At 37.7% G+C, this 13,337-nt stretch overlaps 1 protein-coding gene across 2 annotated transcripts in view; it reads right to left on the bottom strand.

Annotated features, from left to right (window-relative positions):
* The window catches only part of pcnx2 (pecanex 2), a 148,525-nt gene that overhangs the window by 90,576 nt on the left and 44,612 nt on the right, over positions 1-13,337 (bottom strand). For both annotated transcript variants that reach the window (XM_062975467.1, XM_008124217.3), the window contains exons 16-18: positions 11,034-11,143; positions 3,653-3,749; positions 326-418 (exon numbers count right to left, since the gene is read on the bottom strand). In XM_062975467.1, coding sequence (XP_062831537.1) covers positions 326-418; positions 3,653-3,749; positions 11,034-11,143 — 300 coding nt within the window. The remainder of the gene's footprint in view (positions 1-325; positions 419-3,652; positions 3,750-11,033; positions 11,144-13,337) is intronic.

The raw sequence follows: 13,337 nt of genomic DNA, 5'->3' as shown, positions 1-13,337 counted from the left end.
TTTGCTTGTAGAGTACTCTGTTCTATTACTACTCAAACTCTTCTGGTAGCTGGTTAGAGAAATTTAAGATTCATTTCCCTTACTGCTACCCTACACCTAGCCTAACAGCCATTTTAGAATATTATAATTTATTATAGATTTACTACATTTTCATGACTTGACTCTTGTGTGTATGAAGCAATACAATATGCTAGTAAGATTCAAAACCAAATATTTCTTATACTGCTCTTTTTCTATGACAGTCCATTATAACATTTCAGTGCTTCAAATAACAGAAACAATATTTTGGGAAATAATGCAAAAGGGAAAAAGTTGTAATACCTACCCCTAATGACAAGAAAACAGTGCTGGCACTGACTGCAAATGATAGCACGGCAGCCACGGAGCACACAATGAGATCTGATTTCAAAGTCTCCCTCTGTGAATATAATTTTTGAAATACAAAACCTCAAGTAAAGACCAATTTCACTTACTAAATTAAACTACTCAATCCTTTGCAGTTGACAGTTCCATTATTAACTACATCAGTCATTGGTTTAAAGTATATTCCTCACAAGCACTTGTTTAGCAACATTTACCCAAGCAAAAAAAAAAAGTTCTACCAACATTTTTTTCAAGCAAAAATATATTGGTAGAACTTTTACACCTGTCTGCTCTCGTGCAAGAAACATAAATCCAAGTGCACACGTTATCCAGTATGGGGAAGAAAAAGAAACAGAATAGGAAATCTGATGGGATAGCAGGGCTGATGATTATAGGTAAATTATCTTCCGCCATCCTTGATCAATTCAATTGCAAGTCTTTTTGTTTGTACAATCTTCAGGACTGAGTTGGGTTTGAATGTAACACAAATATGCCATGAGACTGCTTGTTATAAAGCAATTACCTACAAAATTAATTATAAAACTAGGAAGTTTCAGCCCAAAATTGAATGGTCCATTAGCCAACATAGCAACATTTTATTTCTATGTACCATGGCTAACAATTGTTACAAGACCATTCAAACAAGAAAAATATAGCAGAAATCATTGGAAAATGTATTGTATGTTTTTGCTAATATAAATGGGGAAACCAGCAAGATTGATTTCATGCTGTAACTCTCTCGAGTCCATCTCAAGCTGACTAACTATTCTAAGGTAAAAGGGGATCAAGGGATCCACTGAAAATGAATACTATCAACTTTTTACATACTTTGTTATGTACACAGATAATACCAACTGTACCTGCTATACCATGTTCTTCTTAATTAGACAGTCAGGAATAGAAATATATAATTTTTTTTTCAAATGATGATTTCAATGTAGTTTTTAGTTGAAAATTTCCTTGATTTATTCTTACACTGTATGTTATAAAGGACAATATAACAGTTGGGGGAAGCAGTAAATTATAAATCAAGTTGTATGCGAGGATGGATGAGCAACCCCTCCTGCTCTACTTCTTCTCCTTCATTGCCATTTCTACTCTGCAATTTCACCCAAATTGGAATGCACAGAAGCTTACAATTCTCAACAGTTCAAGGGCTGGGTAGTTTAGAAGCATATTCTAAGAGGTATATGTGTCTAAAGAGGCAGGAGGGAGATATATGCTATTTCTATCAGACTTATGTCTACAGTATCTATCCAGTTATGTGGAAACCAAATGTATGAATAGGGTTTCAAATGGAATGGAAAAGCTTTTTCAATAACCCAATGTATCAAGGATTTCTCTTGATTCTTAATTTTTGGTGCCAATCTGAGAAACATACTAATAATACACTATTTATAGGGACAAAAACTATTGCCATAGCTAATACAGTTTTAAGAAAATACAGTCAGCCATCCACATTTTGCAGACTTGACTCATATGTCCTCTTTAGAAATGTCTATGTTCTGCTGGTTAACTTTCAGCAGAAACTGATCACAGAACTGCACTGGAGAACCTAGAGATTCCGAGGAGGAGGAGTGATCTCTGAGGGTAAAATATAGCATTTTTATTTGTAGTTTTTCCACTTTCTTGAGGGTTCTGTATCCCTAAACCCAAAAAATATGAGCATGACTATACTTTAATTTAGGAAAACTCCCACGTCCTAAGGTGAAGCAGAACATAGTGCTTACTGTTTGGTTAAGATGCCAGAATGGCACCTGACAGAGACAATTCTTAAGCACCTCCTCACCACACTGGGAGAATCAGTAGTGTAGTAGTAATAGTTATAAAAATAATGATTTCCTGCCTTTTCCCAAATCAGCAGCATGAGACATGTGTGTTGCTTTGCCTAGTGGCAATGCTGGCCCTCATTATCCTGTTATGGGATAAACCAGAAGGAGCTAAAGCTATTGCTTGTCTCTTCCAGTTTCAGACTACCTATATGTTGAAAACCTCCTTTGCCAAAAAAGATGAGAAAACAGAAGGAAATTCTAACAATCACACTTTGTATTGTACAAAGAGTAGTTTCAGATATTCAGCGGCAAGGAAGGGCATATAAGTAAGATGTTTTTCTCTTTATAGTGCTTCCTGCATATTAGTTAGACGAAAAAGACTTGCATATCTTACATTTGATTGCCAAATGTGTATGCTATATTCCTCCAGGAAACTCTCCTTAGGACAGAATGCACAAGTTCACATATACAAAAGCATTTCAAAAATAGAACACCAAGGAATAGTCTTTGTTGTTGCTTTTCTGATTGTCCAAAGCCCCACAGAGAAGCTTTTGCTGGGTAAAACACATTTGGAGCACTCTGTCTGAGATCAAAAAATAGGTGTCACGAAGTGGAAGATCTGTGATTGGATCTCGAAGTTTAAAGCATCCTCCAGGAGCTCCAGTTTCAAATAAAGCAGTAGTGAAGCAGAGGAGTTTTAAACCTTTAAACACACACATTCCTTCATGTAAAAATCTTTCCCTGAAGCTATTAGTCCTGCCAATGAAACTAAGAGCACAGAAAGTCGTCTTCTAGGTTATTTCTGCTTGGATAGTCATTCTCAAGGGTTTCAGATGAAATTTGTTTCCAAGCCCTACCTGCAGATGTCAGTGACTGAATATGGGATCATATTCAGGCAAAGCATGTGTTCTACTACTAAAGTATGTTAAATGCAAATATAGGTACTGCACCTGAACTTTTCCTCCAGTAAATGTATAATAAGTCTAGAAGAGTAATCTAAATTGTGAAAATATTAAAAATATGGAAATGATACATATGTGGTCACTGCTGCAGATCTGAAAGAAAATGGGAACACAACTATGACTCCTTTCAGATGGAAACATTTTCTAAATCAGAACAAAGGTATCCTGAATCATACTCTTTTTAACTCTGAGTAGTATTTAAAATTCACATGAAAGACATAATCTTCATTCTCAGTCATGATAAAGAATTCCCACTCATTATTTAATTTCATGATTTCTTTCAGCATTAAAGAATTTTAGAAACTTTTTCTCCCTGCCCAAGGTGAAACTTAGAAAATAAGGAAAGCAGGGTCTAGTTTCATCCCTAAAACCTGCCTCTATCAATCAAAGAAGTTTCCATCTGAAGCAATTCATAGCCCCATACTGGCTTGTTACTCTGCCAGAGATTTAAACACTGTGTATGTAAAATAACATTTCAGCATGGTTGTGGAATTTCGGACTCTGCCTTTAGTATGAGCTTCAAAATAAATAAATAAATAAATAAATAAAGCCTACCACTGATTCTTTCATCTTCTCTGGAAGTGGATCTTCTTGTGCATCTTCCAAATGTTGATGTAGAAGGTGTGGAAAATATTTACACTGAATGAGAGACCTAATTTTATTTTTATTTTAAAAAAAAGAAAAACCTCATTAGGATATTTCACATACCAGCTTGTTAGTTACTTATTTATATGTAATGACCAACTCAGAGGAAAGCAATCCATGCATTTGTGTCTATAATTTCTAGCCCATTTGGATAACCAAGTGAAATACATCCACTCAGTATTTAAGCACCATGTAGATCTTCCTGTTATACTTTAAATAAAACATTTTGGAGGGGGCCCTGGAGTGCCCTTGTGTGATAGAGAAAACTCAAAATCTCTATTTGGAAGACATAGCAAGACAACAGTGTTTCTGTGGTTGCTGCCAAATGCCTATAATCAAAGCCTGTGAAAAAGATTCTTCTGCAATTTTGACAGTCAAAAATACTATTGAGTAATCAGTTACAAAAGCTGGTAGTCTCTAGCAAACTGGCTTATGAACTGCAACTGGTTCTATAATAAAACCCTCCATATCCTTTCTCACTGACTTTTAAAAACATACACATTTAAACATATATATATACACACTCATATATATATACACACTCATACACATAAAAGCTAAATATACTACAGGCAGTCCCCGAGTTACAAGCATCCGACTTGCAAAAAGCTCATAATTAAGAACAGGAGATAGACAACAGGAAGTGATAGAAATCTATCCCTAGGAAGGGAACGGGAGAAGTCCCAGAAGATTGGAGGAGGGCAAATGTGGTCCCTATCTTCAAGAAGGGAAAAAAGAACGACCCAAACAATTACCGTCCGGTCAGCCTCACATCGATACCAGGCAAGATTCTGGAAAAGATCATTAAGGAAGTGGTCTACAAACACTTAGAGACAAATGCAGTCATTGCTAATAGTCAACACGGATTTACCAAAAACAAGTCATGCCAGACTAATCTGATCTCTTTTTTCAATAGAGTTACAAGCTGGGTCGATACAGGGAATGCCGTGGATGTAGCATACCTAGATTTCAGTAAGGCCTTCGACAAAGTCCCTCACAACCTTCTGGCAAACAAACTAGTAAAATGTGGGCTAGACAAAACTACGGTTAGATGGATCTGTAATTGGCTAAGCAAACGAACCCAAAGGGTGCTCTCACCAATGCGTCGCCTTCATCTTGGAAATAAGACACGAGTGGAGTGCCACAGGGTTCCGTCCTGGGCCCGGTTCTCTTTAACATCTTTATTAACGACTTAGACGAAGGGTTAGAAGGCACGATCATCAAGTTTGCAGATGACACCAAACTGGGAGGGATAGCCAACACTCCAGAAGAAAGGAGCAGAATTCAAGACGATCTTAACAGACTAGAGAGATGGGCCGAAACTAACAAAATGAAGTTCAACAGGGAAAAATGCAAGATACTTCACTTGCAGAAAAAATGGAATGCAAAGATACAGAATGGGGGACGCCTGGCTAGACAGCAGTACATGTGAAAAAGATCTTGGAGTCCTTGTGGACAACAAGTTAAACATGAGCCAGCAATGTAATGCGGCTGCTAAGAAAGCCAACGGGATTCTGGCCTGCATCAATAGGGGAATAGCGTCTAGATCCAGGGAAGTCATGCTCCCCCTCTACTCTGCCTTGGTCAGACCACACCTGGAATACTGTGTCCAATTCTGGGTACCGCAGTTGAAGGGAGATGTTGACAAACTGGAAAGCGTCCAGAGGAGGGCAACTAAAATGATCAAAGGTCTGAAGAACAAGCCCTATGAGGAGTGGCTTAAAGAGCTGGGTATGTTTAGCCTGCAGAAGAGAAGGCTAAGAGGAGACATGATAGCCATGTACAAATATGTGAGGGGAAGTCATAGGGAGGAGGGAGCAAGCTTGTTTTCTGCTGCCCTGCAGACTAGGACACGGAACAATGGCTTCAAACTACAGGAAAGGAGATTCCACCTGAACATCAGGAAGAACTTCCTGACTGTGAGAGTTGTTCGGCAGTGGAACTCTCTCCCCCGGACTGTGGTGGAGGCTCCTTCTTTGGAGGCTTTTAAGCAGAGGCTGGATGGCCATCTGTCAGGGGTGATTTGAATGTGATTTCCTGCTTCTTGGCAGGGGGTTGGACTGGATGGCCCATGAGGTCTCTTCCAACTCTACTATTCTATAATTCTATGATTCTATGAAATTCACTCCTGGAAGAGTTATCATGGGGAAAAGGTGTATCAATTGAAGCTTTACCACCCACCCTTGTTTCCACAACATGCCAAACAATCGTAAGGGGTCTGTTTAGTTTCTAATACGAAGTTCCCACAATTTGTTATTTCGTTTAATTATTCCGCCCATTCGCGTTAATGTGGATACTTCCGGGGCTCCTTCCTCCTTTGTTTTAGGGCTATCAGGATGAAAATTGCTACAATTGTAGCACACATTTACCACTGTAAGCCCCCCAAGTTTCAGAACACTTCTCCCATCCATTGATTTTTGGGATAATGTTGAAGTTTTTACGAACAACATTTTTTAAAAACTGCAAGAGCTTTAACTTCTATTTTCTCTACAATAACACAGCACACCCAGGGAATATTTCCCTCCACATTTCAGAAAGATTTGCACATCTATTGATTTTTATGGGATTTTTAAAGTTTTGTCCAATTTTCCTTTTTTTAAAAAAAAAAAATTAATATAGGAAAGCAAAGGAAGAGGTTGATAGCTGTAGTTCCCCCCAAATATGGCAAAGGAAATTTGGTACTAGACTAAAATTCTCAATTGACCCCAAAATATTTGTTAATATGGCCCTGCAGAAGCACCTTGGCAACTTGGCATTTTCCTCTAAGAAAACAGAAAACAAAGCAAGCACTGCACTTTGTAGAATTATACTTTTGAATCAATACTATATTTTTAATATGGAAAAGGAAAGCAAAGAAAGAGGTTGGTAGTTGCAGTTGCCCCAAAATATGGAAAGGGAAAGGAACAGGTAGGTTGGCAGGCTAGAATTAAAATAGTATTAAAATATAATTAAAATAGACTAGAAAATAAAAAAAGCAGTTTGTAGAATTAATTAATTTTAAATTAAATAAATCCAAAGGGAAAAAAACAGAAAACTACTCCCACCCCCCACAAAGGAAAATGATCCTAAAAAGATCTTAAGCTGTGGCAGCAGTAAACTGCAGTCTGGCTGCTGCTAAAATAATCCTAAAAGGAATCCTAAGCTACTAGGCAAACTAAAAACAAAAAACTACTGCATTGCACATGCAAAAGCATTCGAGAACAGACAAATTGAGGTCCTAAGCTACCCTCAATCTCCCTCCCAGCTTGCACAATGGCGACAGAGGCAACATGACTCCTGCATTTAAAGGCAATCGCTGTGACTTCATCTCCTCTCTTCCCTTCTCCCTCAGCCCTGATAGGCTGAAGAGAGCATGTGACATAGTAATTTTGGCTGCGCCTCTGAGGAGAGTTTGCTTGCACTGAAGAACAAGCTGATTCACCTTGACTTATGAAAATTAACTAACGTCTTACAAAAATTTCATAAATCGGTGTCTGAATTTGTTTGCTTGGCGGGGGGCAGCTTTGGCTTCGTAAATGGGATTGTAAGTATGGATTTACTAAAACATGACTTACAACCTGCGTCTGATATTTTGCACAGCCTTATTGCTTGTACTTAAAATTACCTAAAAAGGATATGTGCATTGAACTGGTCTCTGTGTGTGTGAGTGTGTGTGCGTGCGAAATTAGTGTTTCTTGTCTTTCCAGCAGTCACATTTTAAATATTAAAAAGAGCTATGTTAGTAGAAAATATGCCAATTTAAAATGCAGTTTTATGTTTCTACTTTTCTTCATCTTTATTCCCAATCCCTTGAATAGCCGTTAATTTAGTTCAAAGTAATTGGGGTGGGGGAGGAGGATTATGCATTTTAATCACAGTTATTTCATGAATATTTGATGCTTTTTATACATTTGAAATAAGTGTTTTAATCCCAAACAAGATATTTAAAAGTAACTCAAGCTGGAGATGTGATTAAAGGTTTTAAAGGAGATTAGAAATTGTACAAGGCAACCAAGAATGATTTCAAGGACACAAAATTCCTAAGAAAAAAGCAAAAAGGCAAGCCTTTCATTTCTCAAATAATTAAAGAAAACACTGTGTGATATAATAAAGCAAAAGGATACATGTGCTTTTTGAGGTTTGAAGGAGAAATAGTAGTTGGGTTGTTATGTGTTTTTCGGGCTGTATGGCCATGTTCCAGAAGCATTCTCTCCTGAAACAGTAGTTGCTTATTTAGTTCTGTGGGGGACAGGAAAATCTGTGGCAAAGCATGTTAAGTATGTGAGCACTGCGTGTGAATCTTGATGTACTAACATGATACAAGTTTGTTTAAATAGAAGAAAGATTCTGCAATAAATTTCCTTCCATAAAAAAAACTTATAGTAGTTTACAATGCAGAACATTTCTCACCCACCCAAAGAGGAAAGATGGGAATGCAAGACAAAACCTATTGGGCAGCACCCAATTATGAAAATAAATCCCTTAAAAGATCAGTTTCTGGCAGGTGGTACAAAGACTATTATTTCATCGAGATTTTAAATGTTCTTTTTATGTGGTGGTCCAAGCCGTTCTGTCTCCTGAGGTGCTAGAAGCCACTATAGTGTAGTGGTTTGAGTACTGAAGTTGGATTCTAGCGTTAACAGGGTCCATATAACCCACTCAGCCATGATATTGGGTCACCTTGGATAAAACACACTCTCCTAGACTGAGAAGTTTTCAACAGCAACCAAGTTAAGAAAACCCTGTGATAAAATTTACAATAAGCTGGAATTAACTTGAAGTCACATAACATCAGCAAAGGCCAATTCTGTTATGCATCAAAATGAGGTAGTCACCTCTGGGTCCATCCAGACAGGACCATATCCCAAGACCTGCCTCGGTTTTACTGGAGATGCCTAAATGATGCCTCCAGTAAAACCAAATTAATTCGGAAGAAACCAGGGTTTGTGGCCCTGTGTGGATTGAGCCCGGGAACTGCATCATGCAATCCCTGGGCCCAATCCACAGAGCCACCTTGATTTTTCGGGCTCCAGGAACCCAAAAAACTGAGAGGGCATCCACACCCTCCCCCAAACCCCAAATTTACCTGTAAAAAGTAAGGCAAACATATCTGGCTGCCATTATGTTCCTCCTCGTGCCCTCTTGGCATGAGGAAATGATGCACCAGGAGACCGGGGTTTCCTTGCACCAGAAGGGCGTGAGGAGAAACATAATTGCAGCCAGGTATGTTTTCTTTACTTTTTACAGGTAAATTTGGGGTTTAGGGGTAGCATGTAACCCCCCCCCCCCCCCCGGGAAAGCCTGTGGTTTTTTTTTGTTTTTTTTGTTTTTGTTTTTTGGGGGGAGAGTGGGGATGGGAATCTGCGCCGTAGTGGGTTTTAAAAAGCTGCTTTGGCATGGATCTCTGGGATGTGTGGAAGTGCCCTCTGACAGCAGTGCCCTTGCTCATCAAAAAAGCTGTGCTATAGCCAACACATTGTTCTTCACTGCTTGCTTCTGGTAAGAAGTATGGCTACCTTAGATTCTTTCTTCTTCAGGACAGAAGCATCATCACCATAATATTCTCCTTCCTTTGGAGGAGGAAGTAGGTGGGCTGACCATCACTGCATCCTTATTGCTAGTGAGTAGAGATATTGTGTGTGCTCCTCTTTTACAGGGAGCAACTAAAAGTATAGACACTGTCTCCAAGGCATGTTTCTTCTCAACTGATTGAGAGGTAGGTGGTGTTATTGTCGTCGTCTCCTCCTCCTCCTCCTCCTCCTCCTCCTCCTCCTCCTCCTCCTCCTCCTCCTCCTCCTCCTCCTCCAGCATGTGAGAGGTTGCTGCTTTTCATGTGAACGGAATTTCCAGAATTGTAACTTGCTATCCATAGAAGATATATATAAATTATAGTTTTGATTTTTACTATCTGGAATAATATTACATTGTTGCTGTTAAGGTGGCATAGCTTTGATAATGAAACACATCAGCAAGACACTGAAACCTTCTTCAATTATATTAAGCTTTCGCCTTTGGATGTACGTATCACAACAGCAACTCCTGTGCCAACTCACATCTGTAGGAAATTACCAGTGTTATTTTAAATATTTTAAATAAAAGGAAAAGCACCATACCTAGATGAATTATTAATTGTAATTAATTATTTTAGAACACCATTCTTTCTCTCTAATTAATGTTACGAAATGCTACAAAATGTTGATCCATAAACTTGACAAAGACTATACTTGCTATGCTAGCAACCTAATTATTATTACATATTTTATCACTTCTCTGCATTTTTTAAATAATCCCACCTGAATAATTTTAACCAAAACTGAAATACCTTTTTGCAATCTTCTGGTCAAGATAGCTGTCAATATTTTAATATCTACATTAAAGATATCCAGCTCTCCAGCTTTTAAGCATATCAGAATCCATTTATCCACATTATACAGATTTTGAGTTTTTAAAAACGTACTGAAATACTTTTGCACTAAACTGTATATAAATATATTTTATTTTATGCTAAGATGAGTATAAACATGCATATTTTAAAACAAGCTGCATATAAAAAGGCATATGAATTTTCATGTAGATATTCCTTCTAAAATAAATGCAAATGAATGCACAGTAATGATTTAAAAACCTTAGGTATGAACACCTATGAAACTGACATGGACCAAAAAAAAGACTGATCTATCTGTAGCCAATATTCCCTATAAGTGCAATTCATGAAAATGTTAAAATATAAATTACAGTCTAGCTAATATTTCTCAAAAAAATTAGCTTACAAAAAAGAAGAAGCTAAGCCCACTTGGCATTAATAAACCTAGCTGTGAAACATTTTGTATGTTAAATATGTATTACATGATTTATCCCCCCCCCCCCCCCCCCCGCAAACTGGCCTTACTGGATCAATATGTGAAAGGCCATGTGATTCTCATCATGTTGTACACCAGTATTGCAGGAGTTTCTCATAAGATATGCAATAAGGTTCAGATAACTCATAACTGTATCTTTAAACACCCATCTATGCTACTGGATGAAAGTCATTAGATATATGTGTAATGTTCTGATGTTCTCACCACTAAGGTACAAACAGAAAATGTATTTGCCTTATGAAGTGTTTGTTACGTAGATAGGATGCCTTAAAATACTCAACTACAAAGATCAAAATTACTTAAGACAATCCATGTTACGTTGTTGTTGTTATTGTTGTGTGCCTTCAAACCATTTCAGAATTACAGAACCAATCACTTGCCCAAGGCCACCCAGTGGATTTATATGGCTAAGTTATACATGAATATAAATATAATACTTGTTAACAACTTACATTAAGACAGTTGGGTCACTGCTTTGCCTACTCAGATGATAAGAAAGTCCAACTAAAAGGCCACAGAAAGCAGAGAACAAGGCAGGAATGTGTTGGGCATCCCATGGTTCCTACAAAAAGATAAAGTAGGGGTAAGTAGGAAGAATAATTTGATATTACAAGTCAAAAGTCATTTTGAAAAGACATTTCTTTTTATTGAACATTGAAAGGATGGTAAGCTATCCCAATCTGTCTCATGTGGGAGAAACTGTAAAGTTTCAAACACACCACATACAACCTGCTCACACGGACCAGCTGGGCTGTCCCATCTCTTCGGCTTTTGCCAGCAAAAGGGAAGACGCGCAAGATGACTTGTGGCGGCCCGCATGCCCTCCCTCCTCCTCCCCTCATTACACATGGAGAGCGGGAAAAGGTGCGTTGGCACCCTTTTATTTATTTTATTTATTTATTCTGTTCTCAAGATTGTACATATTGGCAGATAACCTGCCTCAAAGTGGGTATACAAGAATTACAGAGAATCAATAAAGATATTTTGAATAAGTGAATGTTAAACAAATAATTTATATGAAGAATGATTAGTAGCACCTAGCAGAAAGCATATCAAAGAAGATGTGAGGAAGTGAGCAGCATGACAACCCTGATTTTATGAAGCATCCACCTCATCACCATAGTATAATGTGATCACCTCATGAGAAGAGGCATGTCATTAGTCCCCACCTGCATCATGATACAACAAGACAGAACAACATATCACTGAGTATCCTGGAGTGAGGCTTTACACATGTGAATATTCTTTCATATAATGCAAGAAACCATAATTAAAAATCCTTCCTTTCACTTCAATTGGGGGTCATGTATTGTAATGCATTACAAAAAGACTTTAGCAGAGAGTTCTAAAAACAACTGACAAATGAAGATCTGAGAACCCTTGGCTGCTTAGTGCTTGAAGGCATTAGATGTCTAAATTTCAATATGATACTATTTTTGATATTTATTAGCCACTTCAAGGGAACATTGTATATTGTGGCACATAGATACAATAACAGACAATACCATAAACGGAAAGAATCTATTGTTGTTCCTTAAGGGAAGGGAAATGCTCGCTCTTTCACGCTTTCTTGCGAAACTCAGAACTCTGTGCATGCGATGATGCAAGAATACAAATGAGTACGAACCACAGAATTCCCCTTCTAGGGTTTTTTTTAATTCTAATTTTTTATCTCGAATGGTTGCAAAGATATTAGAATGTGTGGGAAATGTCAAGGAATTATATCCCATGCAGTCCATGTGTCAGCAGAATGGAAACTAATAGTAAAATGAATTATTCAATCCTGTCACAGTTGCAACATATGTTTGGAAGTGTAGAAAAATAGCAGAAGGAGGAGAGGTGTGGGAAAATTCTTGCTGCATGAATGGGAATCCATTTACACAGCACTGGATTTACAGCATTCACAAGTGGACTACAAGGGGTGCGAGATATATATTAGTTATATTGCCGGCCACAAACATAGCAGCTTTTTTATGGATATATCTTTTTTAGGCAAAAAAATACTTCAAAAGGTATTTTACCAGCTTCCCCCTCTGACATATAGCCTTCAAGATGTGGCACTTAACATTGGTTACTTCTGCACAGGATGAAATTTTATTTCTCATGCTTTAATCCCATTAAGTTTTACATTTCAGATTAATGAATGCTATAGCAATGGGAACATGAGTGTTCTTTCTTTGCATTTTGTATCCTCCTTTACTCTCTAAAGCTCACTGAGATTATTGTTGCCCACTTGAAAGCCATTTAGCTGTTATTGCCAAAATTTGTTTGCATTCATTTTTTTTTGGGAAATGGAATGAGTAGAACCGCACAACTTTGATTTCAAAATGCAATTGTATACAATTTCTCCATTTTAATCCTTGAAAATTGTAACTACCAACTGCTCTGAAATGACTTTTTGATTTGTTTGTTGTTTTTAAATACTATACATCTTCATTTTTAGGAGTCTGTTCACTGTTTCCAGTTCTTAGTTCTCTGTGAGACCTGTATTGGCCTACAGGATTAAAATGATCATTCATTGTCCATGGGGAATGCAGGCACTAAAGAATGGCAAGAGGTTGGACGGGATTGCTTATCCATCTCTATGAGTCTATGAAACCATTGTGCAATGGGAATTTTCTTTTTACTGATCAGGTATATTCAAGTATACCCTGAATAGGCAGTAAAAGAAGAATTCACATTAAGCACACATTTTCATAGTAAGTAAAATGGTATGAAGAGTCCAATATCAGGTCCATGGCAGTTAGAAGATGAAA

The sequence above is a fragment of the Anolis carolinensis genome, chromosome 1 (genome assembly GCF_035594765.1).
Source record: "Anolis carolinensis isolate JA03-04 chromosome 1, rAnoCar3.1.pri, whole genome shotgun sequence".
In the NCBI taxonomy this organism is placed as follows: Eukaryota; Metazoa; Chordata; class Lepidosauria; order Squamata; family Dactyloidae; genus Anolis; species Anolis carolinensis.
Note: the sequence above shows the minus strand (reverse complement) of the source record. Positions and strands in the feature narration are given on the sequence as shown.